Genomic DNA, 12,200 nt, shown 5'->3' with positions numbered 1-12,200 from the left:
TTAGGACGGTGTTCCTAATGTTTTGTACACTGTGTATCCTATTGTAATAACACCCCCCGACTCCCAAATCTATCTAGTTAAACAGTTTTAAAGCTTCATATAATCATGCTTTTTGGATGAAATTTAAGCATGTTTCATTTGAAATGATTTACTTTGGGAGGAGAGCAAGGCAGTAAACAGTTGCACCACTGCATTGGCATGGTTGATTCATGTCAACACTGACTTATCTACACCCTCTGGTGGATCTTAGCAGAAACAGATGAGGTTTCATTTCAGTTCTCTGCCATATTCAGAATTACCATCTCATCCTTTGATATAACCACCAATTTCAGACAAAAGGAAAGATTGATCAAGTTATCCACCATGCTTTATCAAAGAACAGGTACAGGTCTTCACAATCAAACAAGTTAAACAGTGCCTATAAGGAATTTATCAAAGGTACACAGGACATATAAAAATATCAGACTCTGAATGCATAGGTTAAGTTACTGTATTCTTCCTCTAGAACATGAGCAATCAATCAGTACAATGTTAGTCATCCATTTGCACAGAACTAGTATTCATTCTGGAACACTGGTGCTCTTTCACTGGGCACAAAATGGCCGTAGGCGTTTCAAACATCATCGTTCAGCTTCTTCAACCAGGTACCTCTCGGTCTTGTGGCACAAGTTAGGAATACAAAATTCTCTGGAGAGTCCATTTGACATGTTCAAGTTAGTCTTGTATTTCTTCAACATTTACACTCAACTCAACCCATTCAACACAGTAGATACTGTGGCTTTATACTTGGTTTCATCCTAGCTGCAACCTACCTTCACTTTCACCTCCATTGATAAACACTTTCCATACTTGTAGGCATCGATACAAACTAAAGACATTTCTCATTAAAAAAGGAAATGACAAATTAATAAAAATATATAATATTTAAACATACTAAGACAGTCAGAGCTTAAGGAATACATTTGAACGGTAAACAATTAACGGTTTTGTTAGTAACTGACTGTTGATTGTTTATAAACTTCTGTAGTGGGGCACTGACTGTACCGTTGAACTGAATGTAATGTTAACCAGCATAAAGAACTGGTAGGACATGTTAGGGTCTTAGTCTTCCTCTATGAGCAAATGTGTTTGTCACAAAGCATTTTAAGCAGTAATCTCTTCAATCAATGCACTCTCATTCAGCTTCAATACTAACGTTTGCATTCTTGTGTATGAATCGTCATTTATACTCAAACAAATAAGCAGCAAACACCACAACTTGACAAAAGTAAAATGTCAGTAGGTTAAACCCGGGAATCCCTCAAGAACTAACATTTGATCTCTAGCTAGCTTACATGTTAATGTAGGTTATATGTTTAAAACGTTCTCACAGAGCAGTATGAATTTGTGTATTATGACAAATGCACTGTATGATAGAAGCAACAGCTTGGGAGGAATTGCTGGGAAAAGTGTTATGGAAGCACTCAAACATAACAGCTGTGTCAAACTTTTGAAACGGAAACAATCCTTTCAATCTGTCCTTTGCCCACGTCATTCAGTTCGCTCCGAAAAACTAAAAACACATTTCATACAGCAATTCAAAAATAGGACATTTATGATTGATAATCTATTGTGGAGAACCAGACAATGTTTCTGGCTAGGTTTGTATTTGGTTTTGATCTAATCACAGTAAATGGAAGTATCTTAAGTGAAGCGATCCAGAAACGGTTTAACATACTCATTTTAGGGGAACCTCTAACTTGAGCTGGAATATACTTCCCCTAATGTGAACCTAGCGGATTCTGCTTAAATCAATAATACCTTAACTCTATAGGAACGGTCTACCATTCAATTCATTCACAGCTGAAAGTGTCAGTTGAATATTATACCAAATAACTGTTACATTGAAAAGAACCCCTCACACACAAACATTCAACCAAACTGTAAAACATTTAAATATTGCCCCTGAAACAAATACATGTTAATCTAAATGAGTTTTGTTTCAGCAAGTAAACGTTAAAACAATAAAACTCAATTCATAGAGCAGGAGCGATGAAGAATTTTCCCACATTGGGTGTTTGATTGAAATCCAGACGGTGTCTGTGGAGCTAGCTAACTGTAGCATCTGTTAGAAGGCTGTTATCTTCCAACTGACCAAGAGAGTTCTTTAACAAACAGACCCACTGTCTTAACAATACGGATGAAACTTAAAGCATCTGTTTGCTTACTAAGCACATAACAACAAACAGTTCTACGAAACTAACAAAAACTTCTCAATTGGCAAGAGACAACACTCACACCCCACTCCCTCTTAGATGATCAAACCTCAGTAGCACACAGCAACATCTCTGGAAATAGCTCCATCAGGCATCCACTTAAGAACAAATAAACAGGGTAGTGTGATAACATGGGCAACCACTGAAGGAAAAACTGGAAATATCACTGAAGTGTGGGAATATGACAGTGTGTGTGTGTGTGTGTGTGTACAGTCTGCAGCATGTGTGTGGATGCCAGTTGGAACGTCGGCAGCCACCTGTCATGTCCACTAAGCAAGCGGCACTACTGCATGTTGCTGTGTGCAAGTCAGCTGTGTCGCAACAATGTACTAAGCCGCCCATGTTGGACTAATAAGAGCCATAGCTCTATATCAGAAGAGCTGTTCAAATGGCCTCTACTCTTCTCAACCCCCTCATCATCCAGGAGCCAGGTCCACAGTACATGTATGACTAATGCCCAGTACAAAGGGATCCATGTACAGCCATCTAGGAAGACTGTCACTGTCCCTCAACGCCAATGTTCCACTGTAGCCCGACAACACAAACTAGAGGGAGGAGAGAGAGTGGGACAGAGGGAAGAGAAGAGGGGAGAGAGAGGGAAGGAGGCCCAAATTCTTCAGTATATAACTGAGGACATGATGCATGAGTAATTGGTTAGCGAGCGCTGCATGGGGACAGACTGGCAGGGAGCAAGGCAAGGACAGGCAGGGCGACCACGTTACCTAGCTAACACAACAGGATTTTTAAACAAACCCCAATAACGCTGGCTGAACGACACCAGATCATAATGCAATGAAATTGACTAATAACGAAAGTGGCTATTACGGCCAATAGAGAGCTAGTAGGGTCCACATGGACATCAGGGTTTGTCTGGGTGTCTGTCAGTCCTGTTGGTCTCTAGTAGGTGAGTCTGGAAGCCTTCATGTTGTAGCAGGGTCTGTCAGTGAGGCCTCCCGCCCCAGAGAGGAGTGCCAGGCCCTCAGCCTTCTCCAGCACCACCTCTAACTCCTGGAAGTCCTGCAGCCGAGCCACGTCTTTGTCCTGGGAATAATAAAGTTACATTCAATAAAACACATCTTTATTGTCCACAAAAGGGCCAATTGTTTGAAGTGATTATGGTAAAAAAAATCAAGGACATAAATGGTTCATCACACACAGGACTTACAGACATTAGGTGGGAGGATAGAAGAGATGTAAGTGTGTGTTTCACAGTCTTAGTCAGCAGTTGTTCTGGGATTACATAATGTGACAACAGCTCCCTTCATAACTGGATGGGTGACATTGTTTTCATATCAAATCCACCCATGTAGTGCAAGATGGGACTACCGTGTGCCATGGAACACAATGTAGCTCAAATCAATTAACTTGCAAACATTATAAGTTTGAAACCATTGTGACAATGTACATTTTCTGTGGCCCTAACTCATAAGAAAAGAATAGAGCTGTACACACACACACACTCTCTCTCATGCAAATGATTTATTAAAATGGTAATAATGGGTGACCATCATTCCATTATCAAGCAGCCGTCATGATCAGGGTTCCAACCTAACAGAACAGCGTGGTGCTCCAACCTAACAGAACAGCGTGGTGCTCCAACCTAACAGAACAGCGTGGTGCTCCAACCTAACAGAACAGCGTGGTGCTCCAACCTAACAGAACAGCGTGGTGCTCCAACCTAACAGAACAGCGTGGTGCTCCAACCTAACAGAACAGCGTGGTGCTCCAACCTTAACAGAACAGCGTGGTGCTCCAACCTAACAGAACAGCGTGGTGCTCCAACCTAACAGAACAGCGTGGTGCTCCAACCTAACAGAACAGCGTGGTGCTCCAACCTAACAGAACAGTGAACTGTTGGGCCTACGAGGTGTGTCTAGGAGTGTTCCTGCCTGCCCTGCATCTTTTATTAGTGGTGTCTGGCCCTGCCCTACCCCGGCCTGCTCGCTCCATTGAGCTAGTTAGTGGAGTGGAAAGGTAGCTGCAGCCTCAGGGTTCACAGTGCTAGTGCTCAGCCACTAGTGTTATAACCAGCCAGTTTGAGTACCAGAGCCACCCGAAACATCACCCTTCCGATGCATGCGTGTGTGTGTTCCTGCCATTCCATACCTTTCGTAGCATGGTGTTGGGCAGCTTGCGGATCTTCTCCACGTGTTCGGTGCTGATGTCCAGCTCGCGGCAGCACACCCGGAGCAGCGAGCGGTAGGTCAGCTCCTGTCTGTCCAGCTCCACCTCGATGAAGTCGTTCTCCCGCGCGTTGGGGTTCTGGATGCGCACCTTTAGGACCAGCTCTGGGAGAGACACACAGATACACCAATGAGATTACGCTAGCTACGTCAGTGTGTGAGATGCAGTAGAGAGAACACTCAGTATCTGGGCACATTCAGGCACACACACAGGAAGAAAGCATTGGATAATGGGTCCGAAAGTGCAGAGTGATGATAAAACAGGCTCAACATGCAATGGGATTAGCTCCAAAAAAGCTCTGCTGTTGACTCAAATCAATGCTTGAACACCACAACATTAGAGACAAACAGACGTCACACAACATCAACAGCACAACATCAACAGCAAGTGCAGTGTGGCGACCGTCCTTACCTTGCACATTGACAGGGAATGTACTGGTAAAGAAGAAAGGCTGGAAGGCAGGCATGTTACCCCCAGCACCCTGGCCACAGTTGAGCTGCTGAGGGAGGGACTGCTGCCGGGTCATAGATGGGTTAGCGTTAGCCACCTGGGCTTGGCTGCTACTGCTAGTGGTGCTGGGGCTGGGGGAGGGCAGGGGAGGAGAGCACACAGGCCCATTATGGGCCACCAAGTGTGGGTACTCCCCGTGGCTGACCAGGTGGGGCTCCATGGAGAGGTCCATAGGCAGGCCTCCGTTGACAGTGAGAGACGAGGCGGGGCTCAGCGACACTCCGTTCTGCTGCGCCAATGGAATGAAGGCCCCCTCCCTCGGGCTCGGGGTGTCAGAGAGTAGGCTCTGCGGTTGCTGAGGCAGCTGTTGCTCGTGGGTGGGCGACAGGGAAGCTGAGTCGCTGTGTGGGTCATCTGATGAGTGGTCTCCATTGCCATTTTGGGTCAACTGTGCCAATATGAGCTCAGCCTTGTTGTCCATCTTACTGTACATGAATGGTGGGTTGGACAGGTAGTTTGGGATGATTGGCAACTCAGGCTCCTTGATTTCAGGCACTTCCTCCTCCTCAACTGTGAAAAAAATACATAAGACACTACATTGAACTGGGGAGAACGTTGAACATTGGCATGCTCAGAGCATGCTGTGAAAACCAAAACATAGCAGGTCCTGGCAGGAGCCTCCATCTATGATCATTACCCAAACTGTGACCCCTAACTATGAGCAGGTAAAACAATTAACTGGCAATGAACTAGTGCTTAGGGGTGTCATTAGTGCTTCTAATAGTCATTATACCCAAACTATTATACAGAAACTATTATACAGATATTACATGAACATGTTTAAGAGAATTTTAACACAAAAACAGTAATAACTGGGAGAGTGGTGATGTGATGATGGGACATTTACCTCCTAACAGTCTTCTGATTTCAGGCTTAGAGGTCAGCTGGACAGCCAGCTCATCTTTAGCTGTGAGGATCTCTTGGTCAGCGCCAGAGTTCAGCAGGTACGACACAACCGGTTTGTGGTTTCTCTTGCATGCCCAATGCAAGCATGTCCTGAATAGGAGACAATGAATAAAGGAAGTCTCTGATCTGCTCTGGAATGATTCATAATGTTGATGAAAGATTGATTGAGTCATCATCATGCAATGTCAAACAGCCAATGTGGGAACAGTCATTGTGAATGATAAAGTAGTTACTGGAGGTAGAACCAGATGAAGTACAGTGTTCACCGACTTTACCTACGCAAATACTTGCACCCTGCAGCCAACATTTACTAGTTCATTTTTATTGTCATCATAGTCAAACTTGAGAACCCACGCAGGGGTATATTTGCGTCACTTGCAGGTAAAGGATATTGCCATCTAGGCATAATTGGATAACACACTATTCTTCTTAGGCCAGCATGAAATGGTGACATTTGACATGCCATTGCATAGAGCACGTTGCCAACATTGCGCAGGCAGCATTTTAACAATCAATCGATAAATAACATGTAAGGACAGGTGATTATAGATCAACTTAGATTTAAGTTTGATATATGTATTAGACACACTTACCATCCGTTTATTTCGTTTTGAGAGTTGACATTTACTCCGCTTTCCACTAAAATCCGCACCTCGTCGATGTCTCCAATCGCAGACGCCTCTCTCAAGCGCTCTTGCAATTCCTTATCCAACGACGTCGTTGACATTTTGTACAAATTATTAGCTAACTTAACGAGATCATGGGAGACAATAATGACTTTACAGGTCGTAAGAGGGTGACGCCTTGGTCTGAAAATAGCTGCTTAATTGCACTAAAAATAGCCGGCGACTAGGGGAGTGTTGTTAGCTAAGAAGCTAACGTTAACTGACTAGATAGCTAGCTTTACAGCTACTGGGATCGCGCAAGATTGTTGATGTCCGTAACGTTAAGCTTAGCAGGAACAATATGTATCAAAGGACACCATCAATGGTCAGCGGTTAGTTTAATGTAATATGTTGTAGCTGCACCGGCTTGTCAACTCTTTTAAATGAGTTTTGAAATGAAAAGTCCATTACATTGTAGCTGTGTTGCGCAAAGGCTCCGACGTGCGCTGTCAACTATTCCTCCCATATCGGGGACAGATTTGAATGTAACAACAGTGGGAAGAAAGTTGTATGTTCCTCCTTGCAAAATACGATTTATTTTAATTAGCTCTCGTAATAATGAATGTTACAATAACCCATGTGTTGTGTTGACATTTATTTACCTTGCACATTCATGTTTGAATGTTCAACGTACACTGTTTTGTGCAATATGTCCATGTATGCTACTTTTGGAGTCAACGAGTTAGCTGTCCAACAGGTCTAGTTACAGATTTTCTGGACGATATTCCGAAAATATCTGGTGTGTGTGTTTAAAAGTACACAAATTGTGGACACAGTACTTACTGAGAGCACCTACAGCATCCTTGCTTTGTTCATTCCCACAAATAAGTAATTTTCTTCCCCCTTGAAATCGTCTATATTGTCTTCAACCAAAATCATCATTCTAATTTTTCAGACTCAAAACTTTATAGCTTTATAGCTTGACACCACAGTATACTTTGACCTCATCGACTAGCATGATAATCAAGAGTGATAGTCAATGATTTACAGTTATACCTTTTTCAAAGTTGTGGTCAATCAACTTTATTTGATTTCAGACTGATTTTGTGTATCAGAAAGTATGTAATGTGGGGGACCTAGCCCAATCATGGACTAAAGCAGCCTAACATCACTCCTTATAGTCCAAGGACCTTACATGTTCTGTTTAAAGGCTCATTTGGCTCTGGAAGTTAAAGCAGCCAAATACTCCCATCTAAACGTGAATCGATACTCAATTGCGGAATAGTTCTATAAACATAAATCCCTCTACTTTCATATCACATAAAAATAATTTCACTACATGAAAAATACACACTTACTGCAAACTTGTTTTAACTAGGTATAACACAGTTGCAGCTAACAGTATTTTTCAGTGACAACATCTTTGTGGAATCTGTCTTCTGTTTACACACAGGCGTCCAGAGATGCAGATAGCTAATTAACACAAGTCCACCCGGGCCTTGTTCGAAAGGATCAAAACCGCAACGTATTTTTAGGGTTTGACCAACTATTTGTTTGCATAACCTATATAATATAACAAAGAAGCTATGCTATAATATAAAGTTTATACTCTATATGATAAGAGCATACTGCTGTGTGAGAGGAAGGGGCTCATGGGATGTTGAGTCATATGGAAAGAATGCAGATGCTGTAAATCAGGGATATGGAAGAACTTGTTAAAAGATAAGGGCAGGATATGGGTGAAATGTATATGCGGAGGGGTGTCGGGGTTTTAGAGAACTGTGCATTGTGCAGTCACAAGATAAATCGACTGCCAAAGATAATAACTACGCCCGGCAACAGGAGGCGTCTCGAGGTTGGGACCAACCTGCACGCCAACGATAGGATGAGTAAGTTTAAACCACGCTCATCCTCCCTCTGACAGGCCAGCAGTGAGTGGGAACTATCTCTGTCAGAGTATTTAATGAAAAGCAAAGGATGTGTAACTGAGTTCTCTGTCTGCCCTGTGTGGTGACACAGCGAGCCCGTATATACGAACATCATATTTACCATAAATGTGTTTGCATTAATTAAAGTACAAAGAAATCAGAAGTTACTATGTGCTGACTGTTTTGTTCTAATACCAGATTGAATTGACACGACCCGACAGTATCAAGGGTAAATTGTGACTGACTGACCAAGAAATAATAATGAGTCTATATTTATGATGCGAGGTGATTTGCATTTTTTATTTTAATTTTTTTATTTTTATTATTATAAATGTATTTTTTATTAACAACAAATCATTACAGGAAGTACATGGGAACACAAGTATATATAAATACTATACAAAGGACCTTTGGGCTAGGGGGTACAATATCACATTACAATTACACAAGGACCTTAAGGGACATACATACACTTATTATTCTAACAGCTTTTTTGTTAGTAGAGTATTTAATTGTCTTAAAATACAGTTCAATTTATTTTTGTAAGGTAAGAAAATGTGTTTTGTTTGTAAATTTACATTTGTGAATATGAAATTTGGCCAAAAGAATAATGAAATGAATTACATAAAATTGTTTCAGTTTATTTCTATCGTAGAATCCAAGCAGCTCATCTCTCCACAATAGTGTAAACTCTTCATAAATGTGTTCAATTGTAAATCTACTGATGTCTTGCCACAGATTCCTTACATGAATACAATGACAAAAAAGATGCAACACAGTTGATGTTTTCCTTAAACTTCTTCATATAGTGGTTGGCAGGATAATATTTATGAATAATTTTAAAGGAAACTTCCTTAATTTTGTTAACAAGTAGGTATGTGTGTGGCAACATCCAAACTTTTTCCAACAGATATTATCAATAAATCCATTCCAATAAGGTATGACATAAGGTATAGATACAACATCCTGCTGAAACAAGGTTCGTATCGCCCTGTTGTTGAATGGACCAAAAGAGAAACAAATCTTTCCTACTGATGAGTCAACAGGGTCAGCGGAAGGTAGGCTCTGAGGGTCAGGTCTTGACACGTTCCTGAATAAAACACCTGAGGGAATGGCATTTAAAGCAATTGCAAAATCTTTAGGTGTTACAGGGACCTTGTAAAGTGATAAGAATTCCTTATAACTGAGCAAAGGACCCTCTGCATTTACCAGTTGGCTCACCAATAGGATATTATTTACCAGTTGGCTCACCAATAGGATATTATTTACCAGTTGGCTCACCAATAGGATATTATTTACCAGTTGGCTCACCAATAGGATATGATTTACCAGTTGGCTCACCAATAGGATATTATTTACCAGTTGGCTCAACAATAGGATATTATTTACCAGTTGGCTCACCAATAGGATATTATCTACCAGTTGGCTCACCAATAGGATATTATTTACCAGTTGGCTCACCAATAGGATATTATTTACCAGTTGGCTCACCAATAGGATATTATTTACCAGTTGGCTCACCAATAGGATATTATATCGGAACCAATGTTCTAAAAACAAAGAAGTATTTTTATACAATATGTCCCGATTATTCCATATATAATATCTGTGTGGAGAAAAATTATGCTTATAAATTAAGGACCATGACAAGATGAAAAGCAGAAAGTTTCACTGGAACTTTGTCAATATTATAATTGCAAACCAACATGAAGTTAAGGCCACCAAAAGTAGAGAACACTGTGGGAATCAAACCCACAACCCTGGCGTTGCACACACCATGCTGGCGTTGGAAACACCATGCTCTACCAACTGAGCCAGAGGGAAGACCCTACCCCGACTACCTGCAGCGGCCCGTCAGGAAGTGCAGGACCCAGTTGCAGAGGGAGGTGTTTAGGCCCAGGATCCTTAGCTTAGTGATGAGCTTTGAGGGTACCATGGTGGTGAACGTTGAGCTGTAGTCTATGAATAACATTCTCACATAAGTGTTCCTTTTGTCCAGGTGGGAAAGGGCAGTGTGGAGTGCAATAGAGAATGCATCATCTGTGGATCTGTTTGGGCGGTATGCAAATTGGAGTGGGTCTAGGGTTTCTGGGATAATGGTGTTGGTGTGAGCCATTACCAACCTTTCACAGCACTTCGTGGCTACAGACGTGAGTGCTACGGGTCTGTAGTCATTTAGGCAGGTTGCCTTTGTGTTCTTGGGCACAGGGACTACGGTGGTCTGCTTGAAACATGTTGCTATTACAGACTTAGTCAGGGACATGTTGAAAATGTCAGTGAAGACACCTGCCAGTTGGTCAGCACATGCCCAGAGCACACGTCCTGGTAATCCGTCTGGCTCTGCAGCCTTGTGTATGTTGACCTGTTTAAAGGTCTTACTCACGTCAGCTACGGAGAGGGTGATCACACAGTCGTCCAGAACAGCTGATGCTCTCATGCATACCTCAGTGTTGCTTGCCTCAATGCGAGCATAGAAGTGATTTAGCTCTTCTGGTAGGCTCGTGTCACTGGGCAGCTCGCGGCTGTGCTTCCCTTTGTAGTCTGTAATAGTTTTCAAGCCCTGCCACATAAGACGAGCATCGGAGCCGGTGTAGTATGATTCAATCTTAGCCCCATATTGACGCTTTGCCTGTTTGATGGTTCGTCGCAAGGCATAACAGGACTTCTTGTAAGCTTCCGGGTCAGAGTCCCGCACCTTGAAAGCGGCAGCTCTACCCTTTAGCTCAGTGCGAATGTTGCCTGTAATCCATGGCTTCTGGTTGGGGTATGTACATACAGTCACTGTGGGGACGACGTCCTCAATGCACTTATTGATAAAACCAGTGACTGATGTGGTGTATTCCTCAATGCCATCGGAAGAATCCCGGAACATGTTCCAGTCTGTGATAGCAAAACAGTCCTGTAGTTTAGCATCTGCTTCATCTGAACACTTTTTTAGAGACCGAGTCACTAGTGCTTCCTGCTTTAATTCTTGCTTGTAAGCAGGAATCAGGAGGATCAGGACGCAGAGCTTTGTACGCATTTCTGTGTGTGGAGTACAGGTGATCTATAATTTTTTTCCCTCTGGTTGCACATTTAACATGTCGATAGAAATTTGGTAGAACTGATTTAAGTTTCCCTGCATTAAAGTCTCCGGCCACTAGGAGCGCCGCCTCTGGGTGAGTGGTTTCCTGTTTGCTTATTTCCTTATACAGCTGACTGAGTGCAGTCTTAGTGCCAGCATCTGTCTGTGGTGGTAAATAAACAGCCACGAAAAGTATAGCTGAAAACTCTCTAGGCAAGTAGTGTGGCCTGCAATTTATCACAATATACTCTACTTAAGGCGAGCAAAATCTAGAGACTTCCTTAGATTTCGTGCACCAGCTGTTGTTTAAAAATATGCACAGACCGCCACCCCTCGTTTTACCGGAGTGTGCTGTTCTATCTTGCCGGTGCAGTGTATATCCCGCTAGCTGAATATCCATGTTGTCATTCAGCCACGATTCCGTGAAACATAGGATATTACAGTTTTTGATGTCCCGTTGGTAGGATATTCGTGATCGTACCTCGTCTAATTTATTGTCCAATGATTGCACGTTGGCGAGTAGTATTGACTGTAACGGCAGCTTTCCCAGTCGCCTTCTCCGGGTCCTGACCAGGCATCTGGCTCTTTGTCCTCTGTACCTGCGTCGCTTCCTCTTGCAAATAACGGGGATGTCGGCTCTGTGGGGTGTTTGGAGAATGTCTTGTGCGTCGCCCTTGTTGTAGAAATAGTGTTATTTGGATAGTGTTATTTGTAGAGTGAAATTTCTCAAGTCTAAAGGAATAGGATG

At 42.5% G+C, this 12,200-nt stretch overlaps 1 protein-coding gene across 1 annotated transcript; it reads right to left on the bottom strand.

The window, feature by feature from the left end:
* Positions 1–349: 349 nt before the first annotated feature.
* On the bottom strand, positions 350–7,297 carry LOC106601683 (ankyrin repeat domain-containing protein 40). Its single transcript, XM_014194033.3, has 5 exons — positions 6,449–7,297; positions 5,797–5,945; positions 4,851–5,459; positions 4,362–4,543; positions 350–3,296 (listed from the first exon to the last, which is right to left on the bottom strand). The coding sequence occupies exons 1-5, from the start codon at positions 6,580–6,582 to the stop codon at positions 3,153–3,155; spliced, it is 1,218 nt and encodes a 405-aa protein (XP_014049508.1). The 5' UTR covers positions 6,583–7,297; the 3' UTR covers positions 350–3,152.
* Positions 7,298–12,200: the final 4,903 nt, after the last annotated feature.

This window comes from Salmo salar, chromosome 03 (genome assembly GCF_965601325.2).
Source record: "Salmo salar chromosome 03, fSalSal1, whole genome shotgun sequence".
NCBI lineage: Eukaryota > Metazoa > Chordata > Actinopteri > Salmoniformes > Salmonidae > Salmo > Salmo salar.
This window is presented reverse-complemented; position numbering and strand designations above follow the sequence as displayed.